We start from the raw sequence: 18,411 nt of genomic DNA, 5'->3' as shown, positions 1-18,411 counted from the left end.
GGTTCATGGTACAGGCACAGAGCCCCAGCAATATCCCTGGAGGCAGAGAGAGAGAGAGAAAGAAAGGTGAGGAGATCTAGGGTGTCCCTGAAAGCAGCTGCTCTGTGCTTTCACACCCACAGTTTATCCTCACACCACCCTGGCCCTGTGAGTAGGTGACTGACCCAAGACATGGCCCGGAAACTCTGTGCCTGAGGCACCCTTTCTAAGCTGCTAATGTGATCAAGAGTCACCTGGGGATCTGGTGGCCAAGCAGATCTGGTATGATTTTTGGCACTCCCAGCAGGCCCTGGAGTGATGCCCACACTTGGACTCTGAGCCAAGGGTGCACAAAGTGTGTGTGTGTGTGTGTGTGTGTGTGTGTGTATGCAAGTATCCTGCTGTTATGACTGTGATCTCTAAGCAGAACAGTCTCATTTGTTACTGACTGGGTCACCTCCCCACTGAGCAATCTTAGAGGCTTCTTGGAGGAGGTATGCCTGCAAAGTTTTCAGGACATAGAGGGTCCAGCCTGAGGAGTTAGCCTGATTACATTCTGCATAGAAACTGCTTGGTCCCAAAATGACCTAGCTTGCATCAGACACCTCAGTTTTACCTCTTCCTATGTCTCTAATGCCATGTGCTCTCACCTTGCCTTTGGGTCTTGGTATATGTTCTTCCCTCTGCTGGAATACCCCCTTTTTCTCTTTCTGCTTCTAGGATCATACCCTTTCCTCCAAGAAGCCCTCCAGGATCCTCACTCCCATGGCTCCTAATTCCTGTCTTTTTTTTTTTTTTTTTTCCCCTGCCTGGACATGAGTCTGTCTCCCACACTGGGTTGTGAGCCTGAAAGCCCTAGGTGGAGGCTAAGCCAAGACACTTGGATGTTGCCAGTATAGTAGATACTCATTCTATATTATTTTGTTATTGTTGTTATTTTAACCAGAGCTTAGTTTTGGTTTACGGTAGTGTGAGGGATTGAACCTGGGACCTCTGAGCCTAAGACATGAAAATCTGTGGCATGAATTAGTGTATGTCTTCTCAGCCCTAGATGCTCATTAACTTTTTAATTTTTAGTTGCCTCCTTAGCGCAGTAGGCAGCGCGTCAGTCTCATAATCATATATTTTTAATTTTTTTTGAGAGACTAAAGTACCATGTCATCATTTAAAAAATATTATTATTAATTTTATTTATTAATGAGAAATATAGGAGGAGAAAGAGCCAGACATTACTCTGGTACATGTGCTGCCGGGGATTGAACTCAGGACCTCATGCTTGAGAGTCCGACGCTTAATCCACTGTGCCACCTCCCGGACCACTATTATTATTGTTGTTGTTGTTACTACCAGAGTAGTGCTAAACTCTGGCTTATGGTATTACTGAGGATTGTTGTCTGAGACATGAAAGTCTTTGTGCATAAGCATTGAGCTATCTCCCTAGCCTTAATTTATTTTGTACTTGACACCAGCATTTATTTATTATTTTATTTGTTTTTATTTTTTTAATATCTATGTATTTATTCCCTTTTGTTGTCCTTTATTATTTTATTTTAATGAGAGATATGGAGAAAGACGCAGAAAGAAACACCAGTGTGCTGCTCAGCTCTGGCTGATGGTGGTGCTGGGGATTGAGCCTGGGAGCTCAGAGCCTCAGGCATAAGAGTCTTTTGCAGACCCTCACACATGCAAAAAAGCATGTGCTCTACCACAAAGCCATCTTTGGGGGCCCTCAATACATAGCTGTTGATCATATGATGCTCCACCCTTCAGGAACTCTGACAAACTGTCTTGGGCAGAAACCTAGGGGGACCTCCAGTTCCTTTAACTGTCGCATTGACTTACTGGGGACGATGTCACAGACCAGGTGACCCGGCAGGGTGGCTCTACAGGGGTGTTTGGCTGGAGGCCAGGTGGTGGTGAACACTCTGCATGCCTGTTCTTCCTGCCAGGCCTCAAGGAGGAAGTGAGCTGAGCTGGTGATGGTGGGTCTTTGCTGGAACCGAACACTATGAGCCCGCTCCCCTTCCCTCCTTTTTTTTTTTTTTTTTTTTTTTTGCCTCCAGGGTTATCACTGGGGCTCACTATGAATCCACTGTTCCAAGTGGCTTTTTTTTTTCTTTTCATTTTATTGGATAGGACAGAGAGAAATCGGAAGAAGAGGAGGGGGAGAGAGAAAGCAGTTCTAATGATAGACGTCAGCAGACCTGCTTCACCAGGGGAGCGGAGCTCAAACCCGGCCCCTTGAGGCCCTTGTGCTTAGTACTATGGTGCACTTCACCAGGTGCACCACCGCCTAGCCCTCAGCCCTCCTCATCTTTCTTCCTTCATCTACCTGTAACCAAAGCACTGCTCAGCTCTGGCATATAGTGTTGCCGGTGATTGAACCTGGGTCCTCAGAGCCTCAGTCTGTTGTGCTAGGAATGGTGCTATCGCCCCTGCCTCTTTGTGATGTTTATTTATGTATGTATTTACTTATCCTTTTATGTATTTTTTAACCAAATCTCTCCTCTGGTAAAGCCAGATGGGCCTCTCTGTGTGTAGAAGGCCCAGTCTTTCCCTCAAGCACAGGATAAATTTAGGAGCTCACAAAAGTGTAAGTTTCTCTCTGTCTCTCTTTAAGACTGCTCTATTGGGAGCTGGGTGGTGGTGCACCTGACTGAGCACACACGTTATCAGGCAGACGGGTAGCTTCATGATCAGTAGCAGTGCTGCAGGTGTCTCTCTGTTCCTCTCTCTTTTTTTGGGGTGTGTGTGTGTGTGTGTGTGTGTGTGTGTGTGTGTGTGTGTGTGTGTGTGTGTGTGTGCGCCACCAGAGTTATTGTGAAGATCTGGCCCTGCTACTGGCAGCCTTTTCTTTTCTTTTTCTTTTTTAATGTTTTTTGATAGTACAGAGAGAAATTGAGAGGGAGTGAGAGAGAGAAAGACACCTACAATCTGTTTAACCGCTCATGAAGCATGTCTCATGCAGTGAGGGCTCAATCCCAGGTCTTTGTTCTTGGCAACATGTGTGCTCGACTGATGTGTCTCCACCTGGCCCCCTGTTCCTCTTCCTCTTTATCGCCACCTTCTCTCTGAATTTCTCTGTCTCTACACAGTAAACAAATATAAACATTTAATGGTCTTTAAAAAAAGATTTTTAGGGAGCTGGGCAGTGGCACACCCATGAGCATGCACAAGGACCCTGGTTCAAGCCCCACTCACTATATGCAGGAGAGGACACTTCAGGAACAGTGAAGCAGGTCTAAGCGTGTCTCTTTCTCCCTCCCTCTCTATTTCCCTCTTCCCTCTCAATTTCTCTCCATCTTGTCCAATAAAATAGGGGGGGGGAAGACATTTATTGATTTATTTACAAGGGAGATGAAGAAGAAGATAGAGAGAGAGAGAGAGAATCATAGCATCACTGTGCCACAGGTGATGCCAGGGATCAAACTCAGAACTTCATATTTTTTTTTGCCTCCAGGGTTATTGTTGGGGTTCAGTGCCTGCACCATGAATCTACTGCTCCTAGAGGCCATTTTTTCCCCTTTCATTGCCCTTGTTGTTGTAGCCTTGTTGTGGTTATTATTGTTATTGATGTTGTTTGTTGTTGGATAGGACAGAGAGAAATGGACAGAGGAGGGAAAGACAGAGATGGGGAGAGAAAGATAGACACACCTGCAGACCTACTTCACTGCCCGTGAAGCGACTCCCCTGCAGGTGGGGAGCCCGGGGCTCGAACAGGGATCCTCACGCCGGTCCTTGTGCTTTGCGCCACCTGCACTTAAGCCGCTGTGCTACCGCCTGACCCCCAGAACCTCATACTTTTAAGTAAGTCCAACACTTCATCCACTATGCCACCACTCTGGTTTATGGTGGTGCTGGGAAGTGAACCTGAGACCTCAGAAGCTCAGGTGTCTCCCTGAGTCTTCATGTTCTTCATTTTCAGTGTCTCATAAGAGAGCTGTGACAATGAAACAAGTCCGTGTTACCATTCTGGAAGAATTAGCTCTCATCACCACAGTGCGAAGAGCAATCGTGTTGCACAACAGCTGTGTGTTTGGGTAGCCATGTGGCAGGGTGTGTTTCTCTGCAGGTGTGTGTGTGTGTGTGTGTGTGGCTTTCTCTGGATGGCTGTGTGAATGCTCGTGTGATCAGTGAGGACCTGTCATCGGCTGGGCCCCCTACACTGTGGTGCGAAGGCCTCTGGGCAACGGGGGTGGGCAGTGCTGTGTCTACTTCATTCCCTGGGGTGTGGGGTGAGGGGGCCCCTCCTGTCTGGTGCTGGGCCGAGTCACTGCCTGCTGGTGGCTGCTGTGTCATCTCCTAGGCCCCATGCCTTCTTCCAGACAGGTAGCAGACAGAAGGGGCGTGGGGTGGACTTGACATTGGTCTGGAAACCAACTGCCTCCCATTATTATTTTTTATTTAAACATTTTAAATCTTCTACTTATTTACTATTGGATAGAGACAGAATTGAGAGGGGAGGAGGGAGACAGAGAAGGAAAGAGACAAAGAGACACCCGCAGCCCTGCTTCACCAACCCTAAAGCTTTCCCTCTGTAGGTGGGGGCCAGGGGCTTGAACAGGGGTCCTTGTGCACTGTAATGTGTGCGCTTAAACAGGTGTGTCACCACCTGGCCCCCATTATTAAGGCAGAGAAATAGAGCCCACTCCCTCATGCTCTGTCTCAGACCTGCTGTTTCACCCTACGCCAGGGCATCCCCCTCTCTGGCCCGGTGGGATTTGGATTTTATTTGGATTTACTATAACCAGAGCACTGCTCATTTCTGTATTATGGTGGTGCTGGGGTTTGAACCTGGAACAACAGTGCTCCAGGCATAAAAATCTGTTGCTCTAGGGGCCAGGTGGTGGTGCACCTGGTTGAGCACTTATGTTACGGTGCGCAAGGACCCTGGTCCCCACCTGCAAGGGGAAAGCTTCACAAGTGGTGAAGCACATCTGCAGGTGTCTGTGTTTCTCTCCCTCTCTCTCTCTCCCTTCCTTTCAATTTCTGTCTCTATTCAATACATAAGTAAATAAAGATAATAAAAATATATTTAAAAAAAAAGAAAAGAAAATCTGTTGCTTAGGGGCCAGCAGTGGTGCACCGGTTAAGTGCACACACTACAGTGCTCTAGGACCCAGGTTCAAGCCCCCAGGTCCCAACCTGCAGGGGGAAAGCTTCACAGGTGGTGGAGCAAGGCTTCAGGTGTCTCTCTGCCTCTCTTCCTCTCAATTCCCCCCATTCCTTTAAATCTCTCTGTGTCTCTATTCAATAATAAATAAATTTTTAAAAATCTGTTGTGTAGACCACCATGCCATTTCCCCTGGCCCTGAGATTTTGAGATCTTACAGTGTTTCTCTCTGTGCCCAGGACTGGATCGGGCTCAGCATGAGTCTCTTCGTAGCAGATATGTAAGAGAAGCAGTTATGGGTACTTAAAAGTTGTGGGGGGGGGAGGGCCTGGGAACTGTCACAGTAGATAAAGCTCTAGACCCTCAAGTGTGAAATCTGGAGTTGGATTCCCAGCATCGTATGTGCCAGAGTGATGCTTTGGTTTCTTTCCATCTTTCCCTCTCCTTCTCATAACTAAATAAACAAATATTAAAGAAAAATGGGTACTATAGTGTCTGAATACCTGAATTAGGCTCTTGAACCCCATTTCCTAACTGGGTAAGTGATATCAGCCCCCTGAGCCTGGGGCACAGTGGTGTACATTGACAGCAGACTAGGATGGGTCTATAAGGTTTAAGCACCAAACAGAGGCTGCTTTTATTTACTTACTTTTACCAGAGCACTGCTAAGTGCTGGTTTATGGTGGTGTCAGGGATTGAACTTGGCATCTTCTGGTGCTATCTCCCTGGTCCTAACATTTTTGTTTTAAATGAAGACTTTTCCTCTCTTAATGCAGATAGAACCACAAACCTTGTATTTAAAGGCTTAGTCTAGGAACTGGTACTTGGTAAGTACTAAATATATGTCACCAATAACGATGAAAATATTAATTATGCTTTCTTTATATTGTTTCTGTAAGATTATAAAGTGAGGAGGGTTTACCAATACTATTAGTAAATATAATTCAGCCTTTTGTTTCCCATCATCTCCAAATATGCATCCGACGTGGCAAGGTGCCCCCACAACTCAGGGTCCCAAACACACTATCTTTGTCCGGCGGGGCTGAAGCTCAGAGAGGGAATACATTTTCCAAGCTCACGCAGCGTGTCAGGGCATCAGTGAATACGAGCCCCCCCACCAACCCCCTCCTCCAGCCTCACCTGGAGCCTCACAGCCCTTTCCACCCCGCCGGGGACTCAGTTTCCCTGCCTACGTGCACCCCCATCCCACCCCCCAATAGCCAGGGTTCCTTTTGGAAACTTGACTTGTTTGTCCAGCGGGGGGCGCTGCACCAACAGGAACACTGGAAGGGGTGGCCTGAGGTAGGCGAGGAGGGAATCGGTTAACCGGGGTCTCTCACCCATCTCAGCCTGCGACCCCCCCCCCCCCCAATCTCCCCAGCTCTGGAATAAGCGCCTATTAATACCAGCCCCCGGGGCGGCGCGGCACTGCGCAAGCGCGGGCGGGTTCCGCAGGCGCGCGGGTTGAGAGCGCGAGCGAGGGATTCCCTCTGACGTAATTGCTAGGATACCAAACAAACACTCAGCCGCGCTGGCCTAGCTCCTTATATGGCTAATTGCGTCACAGGAACTCCGGGGAGGCGGGGCCGGAATCCCCTCCCGCCAAGGGCTCTAGAACTCAGCCCCCGAGACCCCAGGGGCCAAAAAGGTGATGCGGGTGGCCAGAATGAGGGTTGGGAAGACCACTGGCCGGAAGGCTCGGGGCTGAGTTCAGCCGATCGGGAGATTTTGGGAAGTTAGTGGAGCGCGGGACAAGTGACGAAAGCAGGGGGCAGGTCCTGTATAAATACAGGCTGGCGGCTCTGAGCTTCATTCATAAGACTGAGAGCTACAGCCGAGACTGGGACACGCGGAGCTGGAACTTGGGGGACTTAATTGTTGTGGTTCTGCTTTTGGGGGCTGCTCGAAGTTCGGCTTATTATCTTTTTTCTCCGGAGAGAAAGTTTGGGGAAGAAATCTTCTAGATAATTCTACATTTGGAAGACAGACTTACTTTTTCTTTTTCCCCCTTTCTCTTTCTCGTCTTCTTTATTACTCCTTTCCCCCCCCGGTGGGGCCCACCGGACCCGTGGATCGGATCACACCTCAAGCAGATTCTGTTCGTCCGGACAGCGCTTTCCACTCCTGGGGGAGCGAGTCCCCCCGAAGCTCGTGGGTCTGCGGAGTCTGGACTTTCAGGAGACACAGCGACATCTCGGTGGGACCTGTGCACCACAGAGGAATTGCATAGAAACTTTGCTGTTGTTGGAGCGGGACGCTTCCCCCTCCCCAAACTGCTCCGGACAGCGCACTTTGGGGACGCTTCTTGGCTCATCCCGGACTCGCATCTTTCTTCCCCCCACCCGGCCATAGCCTTGGCTTCCCGGCGACCTCAGCGTGGTCACAGGGGCCCCCCTGTGCCCAGGGAAATGTTTCAGGCTTTTCCCGGAGACTACGACTCCGGCTCCCGGTGCAGCTCTTCACCTTCTGCCGAGTCTCAGTATCTGTCCTCGGTGGACTCCTTCGGCAGTCCACCCACCGCCGCCTCCTCCCAGGTAAGTTCTACTGTTTTTGTGAGCTTCCTTTTCTTTATCGTTATTTTTTAAAGTCAAGGGTAGAGCTAGCAATTCCCCGAACCCAGCCTCTGAGAGGGGACAAGCTTCCAGTTTGCGCTTTGCAAAACTGCAGAGTCCGGACGTGCTTGGAGTTGGTTGTGTGCGTGGAGCTCAGGGAGGGACCGCAGAGGAGGCAGCCTGGGGGTGGGGAGAATGCGCCGCTGCGTGCAACGTGTATGCGGTAGCAGCGCTGACAACTTTTAGCCGGCTCCGGGACTGTCCCCGACTCGGGTCCCCGACTCGAGGCTAGTGCGGTTAGGCAGACAGGGGAAAACCCGGGGACGCTTTCAGTAGCCCACCTCTCTCTTTCCTCCTCCGTCCGAGCGCCTTCTTCTGCGCCTGGCCGCCCTGGCTCCTGCGGGAGAGCGGGACTCGAACCCTGTCTTTGGAGGCGCAACCTCCGCCTAGAGCGCGGAGACGTAACGGGGGACCCGTGCGTAACGGCTGACGCGCTGGAATCCTCCTTCTGACGCGGGGCACGCACGGCGCGCGGCGCCCCCTTCGTCCGCCCCGCCCCTGACGTCCCGGGCGCGTTCTATTTTGGAACGCCGGGGCCACGTTGCTAAGGGAGGGGGCAGTTCGGCGCGCTGATTGGTCTCCGCGGCTCGGGCTGTGGCCAATCAGAGTGTTTTTCCTATTTGTAGGGCTACGTGCCCTTCCCCTGTCCCCGTCCCCGGAACTCATAGTCGCTCGGCGGCTCGGGTCTCTCCCACCGGCCTCTTGAAGCTGCGCGGCGGTGCGACCCTCCGCCACCCGATGGGTCCGCCACTTTCTCGAGGGGAGCCGCTGCCTCCGGGGCGGAGGACGTCTGTCTGCCTGTGTGCCAGGGGTTCTTGGGGAGATGCAGTGGTCGCCCCCGTTTCCTCCAGGAGCACACAGGCACGCTGTCACTCCCTCCACCCTGGACGCCCGATCCCACCGGCGTGTCCGGTGACAGGACCGGAGCCGCCAAGCGGAGGGGAGCCAGCCAGGTGGCTGGAGCCCCGCCCCCTCGGGGCTTCCAGGACGCTGATTGGCCAGCGCGCCAGCCCATCCCTCGCCACGCCCCCCTGGAGTGTAGTTAAGCCCCGGGGAGCAGTTCTAGGTCTCCATTGGGGGGTGCGGGGGCGGCAGATGGGAGCCGCTTGGACTTGGGGGTTCAGGGCCAACACCTCTCCCCCGTCCCCTGTCATCCCGGGGAGACCGGGGCGCTGTTCCCTACCTGTCCGGACACCCGGCTCCTGTCACTTGTCAGACAGGGGAGAAGCAATCACTTGAGTCGTGGTTCTGAACTCTTAAAGTCCGTCCTCTGATATACCCTAGTAGCTGGGACCCCCGGGCCTCTGCATGGGGGACCTCCTGGGCCCTCCAGAGCCTCACCCACTCCTGGCTCAGAGGGGTGTGTGCATGTGTTTGAGTGCAGAGGAAGGCTTGGCCTCGGGCCTCTCCCTCCCCTTGCCTCCCGGGTGGGGGTGGGGTGTTGTGACTGTGTGTGGCTGTGAATCCCGGCCCTGGGGGTTCTGTTACCGGGCTGTGTCCAGCCGCCTCCCCACCCCCCCACAATTAAGAGTCACCCACCCAGGGTGTGATTCACCACCCGCTGGAACCGTGCAACCTTTCCCCGAGGAAGAAGGAGGAGGTAGAAGCCAGTTGCACAGAAATCCTCTCATTAGCCACTGCGTCATGGTGTAGTGGAAGGGTGGGTGTTGTGGCTCTTTTGCCTGTGACACACACACATCCACACCGCTCACCCTGTGCTCTCTCACGGGGTCGGTGTGTGTGTGTGTGTGTGCTGGGGGGGGTGTGTGTGTTGGTGTCTCTGTTTGTGTGTCTACGCCTGTGTGTGTATGTGTCACCCCGTAGGAGTGCGCCGGCCTCGGGGAAATGCCCGGTTCCTTCGTGCCCACCGTCACTGCCATCACAACCAGCCAGGACCTCCAGTGGCTCGTGCAACCCACCCTCATCTCTTCCATGGCCCAGTCCCAGGGGCAGCCACTGAGCTCCCAGCCCCCAGCTGTGGACCCCTACGACATGCCAGGCACCAGTTACTCCACTCCAGGCATGAGTGGCTACAGCAGTGGTGGAGCCAGTGGCAGCGGTGGGCCTTCCACTAGTGGGACCACCAGTGGGCCTGGGCCCATCCGCCCCACCCGAGCCCGGCCTCGAAGACCCCGAGAGGAGACGGTGAGTCAGGGGCACCAGAGCTTGCTGTGGGGTGGGGTGGGGGTGGAGGCCCAAGAAGAGCAGGAACTTTCTCATTTTGAGGAGGGTTTGTTCCCACTGCTGCAGACACCCGGTCATCCTGGCCTCAACAGTCAGTTGAGGATGGGGGGGTCCTTCTCTGACTCCCTGGGACGGTCCTGGAAGAAGAGGAGGTTTGAGAGTGGGTAGAGGAACTGTACTGTGTCCCCTGATCTCATGCTCTCTGTTTCCCCTTCTCAGCTGACTCCAGAGGAAGAGGAGAAGAGACGGGTTCGGAGAGAACGAAACAAACTGGCAGCAGCTAAGTGCCGGAACCGTCGGAGGGAGCTGACAGACCGACTCCAGGCGGTGAGGATGGGCCTTGCGGCAGGGCTGCTGGGGGTGGGGGGCTGCCTCCCCATCTTCTTTCCCACAACCTCTGCCCTTCTCCTGGACTGAGCACTGAAGGTTCATCTTATAGGCAATGGGGAACAGGTGTGGCCAGATGGGGGGTAACCCTATGCACATACACAGAGCCCCCCAGAACTAATGTCAGCTGCTCATCTCTTTGCCCTGGTTTCTCTCTCTCTCTCCCTTCCCCCCACCCTACTGCACCCCCCCCCCACACACACACACACACACTCACACTCCACTTGCTTGGCTTTTGCTTTACTAGGGACCTTTGGAACACTTGATAAAGAAAGCACCTGTTGTTTCTCCCCTTCAGCAAGTGGTTATGTGCTCATCCACTTTCGCCTCAGTTTCCCCACCTCATCAACCCTCTGACGTTCCTTCTAGTTGACCATCTGGAGAACTTCTGATGCAAAATCATTTTATCCTCTATCTATCTATGGCCACCTATCCCAGTCACCAATAATTCTCAGACTAGGGCTAATGGTGTCCACCAAGGCCCCTCCCACTTCACCCCCTGTGGCACTTTTGAGTGTGCTGCTGTATGTCCCAGGTAACCTGCTGCCACCAGCATACACCAGGACAGCCTTATTATTCTGCACTGCTTAGTCTCTTCCCAGAGACTAAGGGACCGAGCAGAGAGATGGCACTAAAAAGGATCATAAAAATCATCAGTCACTCAGTCATTCAACAAACCACTGAGTGCATCCTGCAACCAGAGACTCCTGGTGCCCTCTGCCCTCTCCCCATCCGTCACTGAACAGATGGAGAAATTGAGAGTCCTAAAGGCAGGACTCCAGCTCAAGTCGCTCAGCACCCATCCCAGGGCATCTGTCCCCTTTTCAGTCCAGAGCTGCCTTCCAGCCCTGAGCACCTAGTCTTTAGAAGAGAGTCTTGCAGCCCTGACCCATCCCATGCCACCAGTCACTCATGATATTTTTCCTTCCTCCTCTCCTCCATCACCTGCCTGCCTCCGGGGGACCCACAGGAGACAGATCAGCTGGAGGAAGAAAAGGCTGAACTGGAGTCGGAGATTGCCGAGCTCCAAAAGGAGAAGGAGCGCCTGGAGTTTGTGCTGGTGGCCCACAAACCGGGCTGCAAGATCCCATACGAAGAGGGGCCCCCGGGGCCGGGCCCTCTGGCGGAGGTGAGAGATTTGCCGGGGTCAGCATCCGCTAAGGAAGATGGTTTCAGCTGGCTGCTGCCGCCCCCACCACCACCGCCCCTGCCCTTCCAGACCAGCCAAGACGCACCCCCCAACCTGACAGCTTCTCTCTTTACACACAGTGAAGTTCAAGTCCTCGGCGACCCCTTCCCCGTTGTTAACCCTTCGTACACTTCCTCGTTTGTCCTCACCTGCCCGGAGGTCTCCGTGTTCACCGGCGCCCAGCGCTCCAGCGGCAGTGACCAGCCTTCCGACCCCCTGAACTCGCCCTCCCTCCTTGCTCTGTGAACTCTTTTGACACATACTAACCAAACAAACCCCAAAAGGGAGAGCATTTTGGAAGAGGAGGAGGAAGAGGAGGAGGAAGAGGAGAGAGGGGAACGAGACAGCAGGCCTGGGGCCTCCCCGGCCCTCCTTCCTTCCGACCCTCTGTCACCACTGCCATTCCACGGAGAGACCGACCTCCTTGGGAGGGTTTGCACCACCCCCCTTGTTTGCCCATCGCGGCCAGAGAACTGGTGACTTTTGGGACAGGGGGTGGGGAGGGGACGGGCACCCCGGTGGCCTCTATCCAGCCTCTGGGGATGGGTGGGCATGTGGGAGGCTGGAGGGAAAGAAAGGGGTGTTGGCGGTGGGTTGTGGGGGTGGACCAGACTCCTCTTTAGAGAGGCCCAACAAGGAAATGCCACAGCACCCCTTCCCCCGTGCCCCCCCAAAAAGTCTCCCATGCCCATCCATGGGGATGCTGGTTCTCCTGGCTCCCTGCCCCAACCTTAGCCGATTTCTCCCACATTTATTCTGTGGGGTTAAAGCCTCTTCTGAATTGAGCCCCCCATCCCACCTCAGAGGCAACTTGTTCCCCTCTGATAACCTCCCCTCTCTTCCCCTGCCCCAATCCCCCCAGATTTAATCTGAAATGTGAACCTCCCTGACTCTTCAGCCACTCCCTCCCAGCAAAACCTGCTCTGATTTCAGTTTCTGACTCCTAAATGCCCCCTCCCCCAGCCCCAAGTTCTGCTCCCCAGCTCTCCTGTCTGAATTCAGTATTATTCCTCTCCCCACCCCTCCTGGCCTTCCTTGTTGGGCAGCTCTGATCGAGGCAGCAGGGGGTGCTGGGATGCTTGTCCTGCTGGAGTGCTTTATATACTGTGAAATTGTGAGTTGGCCTGATTGTGGGGTAGAGCCGGGTGGGAGCCCCCCTCCCGCCTTCCCGCCTTCCCAAAAGGATCTCTCTCCCTCCACTCCCCAAAGCCTTTTTACCAGAGCACTGCTCAGCTCTGGCTTATGGTGGTGCAGGGGATTGAACCTGGGACTTTGGAGCCTCAGGCATGAGAGTCTCTTTGCATAACCATTATGCTATCTACCCCTGCCCACTTTTTTTGGCCTCCCTCTCCTCACCCCCAAAGAGGTCCCCCCTTCTCCCCGTAACAGTGAGTCAAGACTCCAGGGGATGACAGAATGAAGAGGGGGTAACTCCTCATGCAAACTGCCTGGCCTCGCTCCTCAGCACCCCTATGCCCAGGGCCTTTTGTTTTCAAGGCCTGTCACCCTACCCACCCACCCCCAGCCTAGGACGCCGACTTCTCCCCCCCCCCCCCATACCCTCTGCATCCTTTTTAGAAAAGGAGCCAGGGCAGGATGCCAACACCCTCACCATGTCCCTGGAGAAGATGTAAAGGCTGAGGCTTTGGCCCCCCTTTTTTTGTTTGTTTGTTTGTTTGTTTGTTTGTTTGTTTTAACTGGCAAACTCAAAGGGGCTGGGCTTCTCCCACCCCCATGTCCCAGACCCCCAAAATCTTGGTTTTGGCTCCTCTCCCATCATCTCCTTTTCCTTGTGCTTCATTCACCTCATGAGAATTTTATCCTGAAGCAAATTGATATATATATATAGTTTTGGTTTTTTTTCACATAGGGTGGAACTCCACCTCTCCACCCCTGTCTCCCCTTCTGCATGGATGACATTCCAAAGTGCCCCATCCTGAAACTCAGACCCTTTCGTATAGCTATTTATCCCTTTCCTGGTTTTCCGAAAGGCACTTATATCTATTATGTATAGATAAATATATTATATATGGGTGTGTGTATGTGTGTGTGTGTTGAATGTGTGAATGCTTCTGCAACCTCGGCCTCAGACACGCAGGCCCTTCAAAAAAATACAACAAAAACAAACAAAAAATGAGCCAGTGCATTGGAAACTCTGAGTTGGCCTGTCTTGGGCTGTCTTCTTTCCCCGACTCCATTTTTCTTATGGTCTCAGCCCTTCCAGTTGTCCCTTTCCCCACAGTTTATTCCTCTCTCTCTCTCTCTGTCTTGCCCATGGCCTGTCTTCTTGGACCTTTTTCCTCTGTCTCCTGATCCCCTCCTATCCTTCTCGTTGTCTTCTGACTCTGGGTATGCCTGGGACATGAAGTTTTATGTTTGTGTGGAAGCCTAATGGATCATAGCCTTGCACAATCTGTATTTTTTGAGACTTATGGGTGCGAGTGTGAGACTGTAAGCAGGGCCTGCCCCACTCCACCCCTGATGATCATACTTTATGGGGCCCCCTTCCTACCCCCAGCCTCCGCCCCCTTATCTCATGCTGTATTTGTGATTTTCTTTTTTTTTCTGTATTTTGCACCTAACCCTGGGGGGAGGGAGGCTGGGGCTGACTGGCACTGGGCCCACTAACCCCCACCCCCCAATGGTTCTGCACTGTCGCCAATAAAAAGCTCTTTAAAAAGCACCTACCAAGCCTCGTGATCTGTTTTCTCCCGATACCCCTCAGCGCATGGGTGCACACACGCACACCAAGAACTGTTAGTGTAATCAGTCTCAAAGCACACTGAAAGGAGGTTAGGCAAACAGGGGGACTTCCTGTGCAAGCATGTGAAGTTGCTAGAAAGAGAAAGAAGATACTGTATTAACCGCAGTGCCACAGGCTTGTGGGTGGAGAATGGGGAACTGACATAGGGCACTGTAAGTGCTGAGCAGAAATCTGAGAGTTAGACATGTACAGGTACCAGAGGGAAAGTCCTGAGAAAACAGCCTTGCAGCAGGTTTATATGAACCCCAAACTAGACAGACTTTATAGTAAAGATATATTTCCGTTTTTAAAAATTATTTCTTTTTTTAAAATGATTTTTATTGGGAGTCGAGCGGTGGTACAGCGGGTTAAGCGCAGGTGGCGCAAAGCTCAAGGACCAGCATAAGGATCCCGGTTCGAGCCCCTGGCTCCCCACCTTCAGGGGAGTCGCTTCACAGGCAGTGAAGCAGGTGTGCAGGTGTCTATCTTTCTCTCCCCCTCTCTGCCTTCCCCTCTTCTCTCCATTTCTGTCTGTCCTATCCAACAATGGTGACATCAACAATAACAATAATAACTACAACAATAAAAACAATAAGGGCAACAAAAGAGAATAAATAAATATCCCCCACACCACCATAAGCCAGACTTGAGCAGTGCTCTGGTAAAATTTAAAAAAAAAAGGGGAGTCGGGCTGTAGCGCAGCGGGTTAAGCGCAGGTGGCGCAAAGCACAAGGACCAGCTTAAGGATCCCGGTTCGAACCCCGGCTCCCCACCTGCAGGGGAATCACTTCACAGGCGGTGAAGCAGGTCTGCAGGTGTCTGTCTTTCTCTCCCCCTCTCTGTCTTCCCCTCCTCTCTCCATTTCTCTCTGTCCTACCCAACAACAGCAACAGCAATAGCAACAACAATAATAACTACAGCAATAAAATAAAACAAGGGCAACAAAAAGGGGAAAATAAAATAAAAAAAAAACATGTAAGATCTTAGAGCTGAGACACCTGGAACTGGAAGTCTACAAAACGCTGGTACAAAGAATCATTTGAATATCAGACTTCATCTCTGGGAACATCAGTGTACAACGCAAATGAAGGTGCAGTTACTACCATTTTCATCTCCAATACTGGAGCCATCCTGATCACCCCGGAATCACCCTGACCTGAGAGGGTTATCTCCTTGCCTGTCCTCTCTCCTCCTACAGGTTCAGTACATGTTATTATGACATATGACAACGCCTACCTGAAGCCATTTCCTTATCAGATGGCCTTGTACTTGCTTCGCCCACCCTCCCGCACCTTCACTTCAACCTGAGACAAATCTTCCATAGAGGAAACTCTAGTCATTTCTTCCTTTAGATCTAAAAGCAGGTATAAATCCACTTTTGTCTCAGTTTCTCCATTTCTTCAACCCCTTATCAAACCTCCCAGGTTCTTCTATAACACATAATAAGTGTGTGACACATAATTATTAACTAAATGTGTGATTAATGATTGCTTAGCATAGCATAAGGCCAGGGTCTGTGGTTACTGTCACACACTTAGCACATACTTGTTGAATGAGTAACTCAGTGAATAGATGAATAAATATTTGAATGATTAAGTGCATCCGTGAGCATAAATACATAAGCTAATGAATAAGGAATTTACGGAAGAAGTGCATACACAACAACTGAAAGCTTACCTTTTGTTTTAGGAACTCACCACTTTTCTTTCTTTCTTTTTTTTTTTTTTAAGCAGGATCTTGATTTATTGTAATTGATTAAGGGACACCTCTGAGGCTCTCAGGAGTGCAGGGCCCGCCACTTGTCCAGGGGACCATGGTTGGAGATGTATTCGACTCCACAGCCCTCTGGGATGAGACACTTTTCAGCACCATGTCTTTAAATTCATTTGCGTTAAACTTGGTGAAGCCCCACTTCTTGGAAATGTGGATTTTCTGGCGACTAGGGAATTTGAACTTGGTCCTGCGCAGGACCTCGATCACATGCTTTGTTCTGCAGCTTGGTGCGGATGGACACGATGACCTGGCCAATGTGGACTCTGGCTAAGGTGCCCTGGGGCTTCCCAAAAGCACCTCACATTGCTGTCTGGAGCCTAAGGTCAGGCATAAAATGGATCCAGAGTAGGAAGGGCTGTCTCCAGGGTCCCTTAGGGCAGCCTATACAAGAAACAGGCTGCATACACTACCCAGGAAGCTGCTGTTTGCAGCCACTGCACACCGGGCGCCATGGGGAGGGCCGCACGGTCGGCTTAATTGGCTGCAGGGAAGCTTACATTTGGTCTTCACCGTTTCAATCCGGAAAGAAGCGTAGCTGCCAAAGTGTGAGACCCACGTGGTGAAGTGCGAGATTCAGAAACCCGATCACCTGTATTCTAGGGCCTAGTTAGGAAAGAAAAGCCAAAGACTAACACCCGCCCGAAAGGTGGAATTGAACCACTCTGTCGCTAGACAGCTACAGGTTTGAAGCCTGCACCCCAGACCACTGAGGATCATCCGGGCAGGATAAACGGTTGTTCCTGTTGCTATATAAAGAACACAAAAACTATCTTTTTATGGTTATGATGACTTAACTAACAATGGAATTAAACAAATGACTTCAGTCTCCCTACCTTTAACCAACTTGTTTATTATGCTATATATCCTTATGAAATGACATTTTTGCCTTAGATGTAAAAAAAAAAAAAATCACGGGGTATGTGAAGTTTATCTTATTTGCATAGCGCGCTGCATTCTGGGAATCCGCACCTGAGGACTTGGTTTACTTGCCTCTAATTGTTAATGTAAGTGCCCTTTTCTAAGTGACAAAAACGCTTTTCAAGAGGAGATACCAGTACATGGGCTTTCAGAAGCCCTTTTCCTGAAAAAATCCGAATTTGAGTGAACGGATTTCCATTAGAATTTGGCTCAACTCAGTCCTGGAGGATCCAGGCACGCGATAATAGGTCTGGTGCGACATCTGCTGTTCCTTTCTGGAACTGCAGCCCGTATTTATTCAAATGTTTAGTCAGTGCCTAATTAAATAATTCTATAATTAATCAACTAATTAATTAATTGAGCAGACTATTGGTTAAATATGATAGAAAATATGTGTTTTGTTAAAAATAGAACAACATCGGGGGTAGACAGCAAAATGGATATGCAAAGAGACTCTTATGCATGAGGCTCCAAAATTCCAGTTTTCAATCCCATAATCGAGAAAAGACTCATTAAGTATTTCTTACATTTAGGGTTTTTTTTTTGTTTTTTTTTACATTTAGGTTTTTTTATTGCCTTTTTTTTTTTATAGCTTCCACTGGGTAAATGATGAGGCTGTCATGGTTTCTACTTGTTACATGATCTCAAAATGCCACGTTTCACTAGATATAAGTGAGATGGTTTTAGGTGATGCACAAACATTATAAATGCTAATCATTTTTATGTTTATTTTTTGCTCTCATTGTCTACCTCTGGCAAGTGATTCTGAATTCCTCAGTGACAAAGTAATGCTTCCTTTTAAAAGATATTTGTTTTGTGCTTCTTAATAAATCAAATTAAAAAAGCAGTACTAGGTAAGCATCAGAAAACTTGCTATAAAGACCACTAGCATCTTGAGGGACCAAGGTTTAGGAAACAGTGAAAGAACTAATTATAGTAGTGGTTGTTTATCAGGCATTTATCATTGCTAGACCCTATAACCTAGAAGATGGCACAGTGGATAAAAGGTTGGACTCTCAAGCCTGAGGTCTGAGTTTGATTCTCTGATATCGCATGTGCCAGACTCATGCTCTGGTTCTCTCTGTGTGTCATTCATAATTTTGACTATATGTTAAGACATGTTCCAAAAGACTTACATGTAGCTTTGGTAATGGTAATTGTTTCTCATTTGACAAAACTGAGACTACATGTGAAACCACTTCCTAAAGGTTAAGCAACCAGGAGATAGTGAAGCTACAATCCTACAATTCAAATCCAGGTCCGAGGCCAGGGAAATAGTGCAGCAGTAGTGCACAGGACTTGTTTCTGAGGGAGGGTCTCAGGTTCAATCTCTGGCACCACCATTAATCAGAACTGAGCAGTACTCTCGCCAAAGAAAGGAAAATTAGATCTGGGGTTTTTAGACAGTCTTTTGTCTCCTCTGCTTCTAAGAAGGAGCCCAAGTGCCAAAGAGCAGAGGGGGCCCAGTACCTAACCCCAAGAATGAAATGGGTATAAAGTGGGTAGATGAGAG

General features: G+C 50.6%; 1 protein-coding gene and 2 non-coding genes across 4 annotated transcripts; 1 reads left to right on the top strand and 2 right to left on the bottom strand.

The window, feature by feature from the left end:
* Window positions 1–7,276: 7,276 nt before the first annotated feature.
* Window positions 7,277–14,147, top strand: FOSB (FosB proto-oncogene, AP-1 transcription factor subunit). 2 transcript variants are annotated; one of them, XM_060186147.1, is made up of 5 exons: window positions 7,277–7,626; window positions 9,529–9,849; window positions 10,108–10,215; window positions 11,246–11,404; window positions 11,545–11,657. In XM_060186147.1, exons 1-5 carry the CDS (start codon window positions 7,501–7,503, stop codon window positions 11,545–11,547), a joined length of 717 nt encoding a protein of 238 aa, XP_060042130.1. In that variant the 5' UTR covers window positions 7,277–7,500; the 3' UTR covers window positions 11,548–11,657. The 2 variants fall into 2 exon arrangements, with proteins under 2 accessions (XP_060042130.1, XP_007532268.1); XM_007532206.2 differs by having other exon boundaries at window positions 11,246–14,147.
* A 2,186-nt stretch (window positions 14,148–16,333) lies between these two features.
* LOC132537343 (small nucleolar RNA SNORA70) lies at window positions 16,334–16,467 on the bottom strand. The gene has a single exon (XR_009548791.1). It is a non-coding gene; the product is annotated as a small nucleolar RNA SNORA70 (small nucleolar RNA).
* Window positions 16,468–16,616: 149 nt separating this feature from the next.
* Window positions 16,617–16,703, bottom strand: TRNASTOP-UCA (transfer RNA opal suppressor (anticodon UCA)). Its single transcript has one exon. It is a non-coding gene; the product is annotated as a tRNA-Sec (tRNA).
* Window positions 16,704–18,411: the final 1,708 nt, after the last annotated feature.

Source organism: Erinaceus europaeus, chromosome 2 (assembly GCF_950295315.1).
Source record: "Erinaceus europaeus chromosome 2, mEriEur2.1, whole genome shotgun sequence".
Classification (NCBI taxonomy): Eukaryota; Metazoa; Chordata; class Mammalia; order Eulipotyphla; family Erinaceidae; genus Erinaceus; species Erinaceus europaeus.
This window is presented reverse-complemented; position numbering and strand designations above follow the sequence as displayed.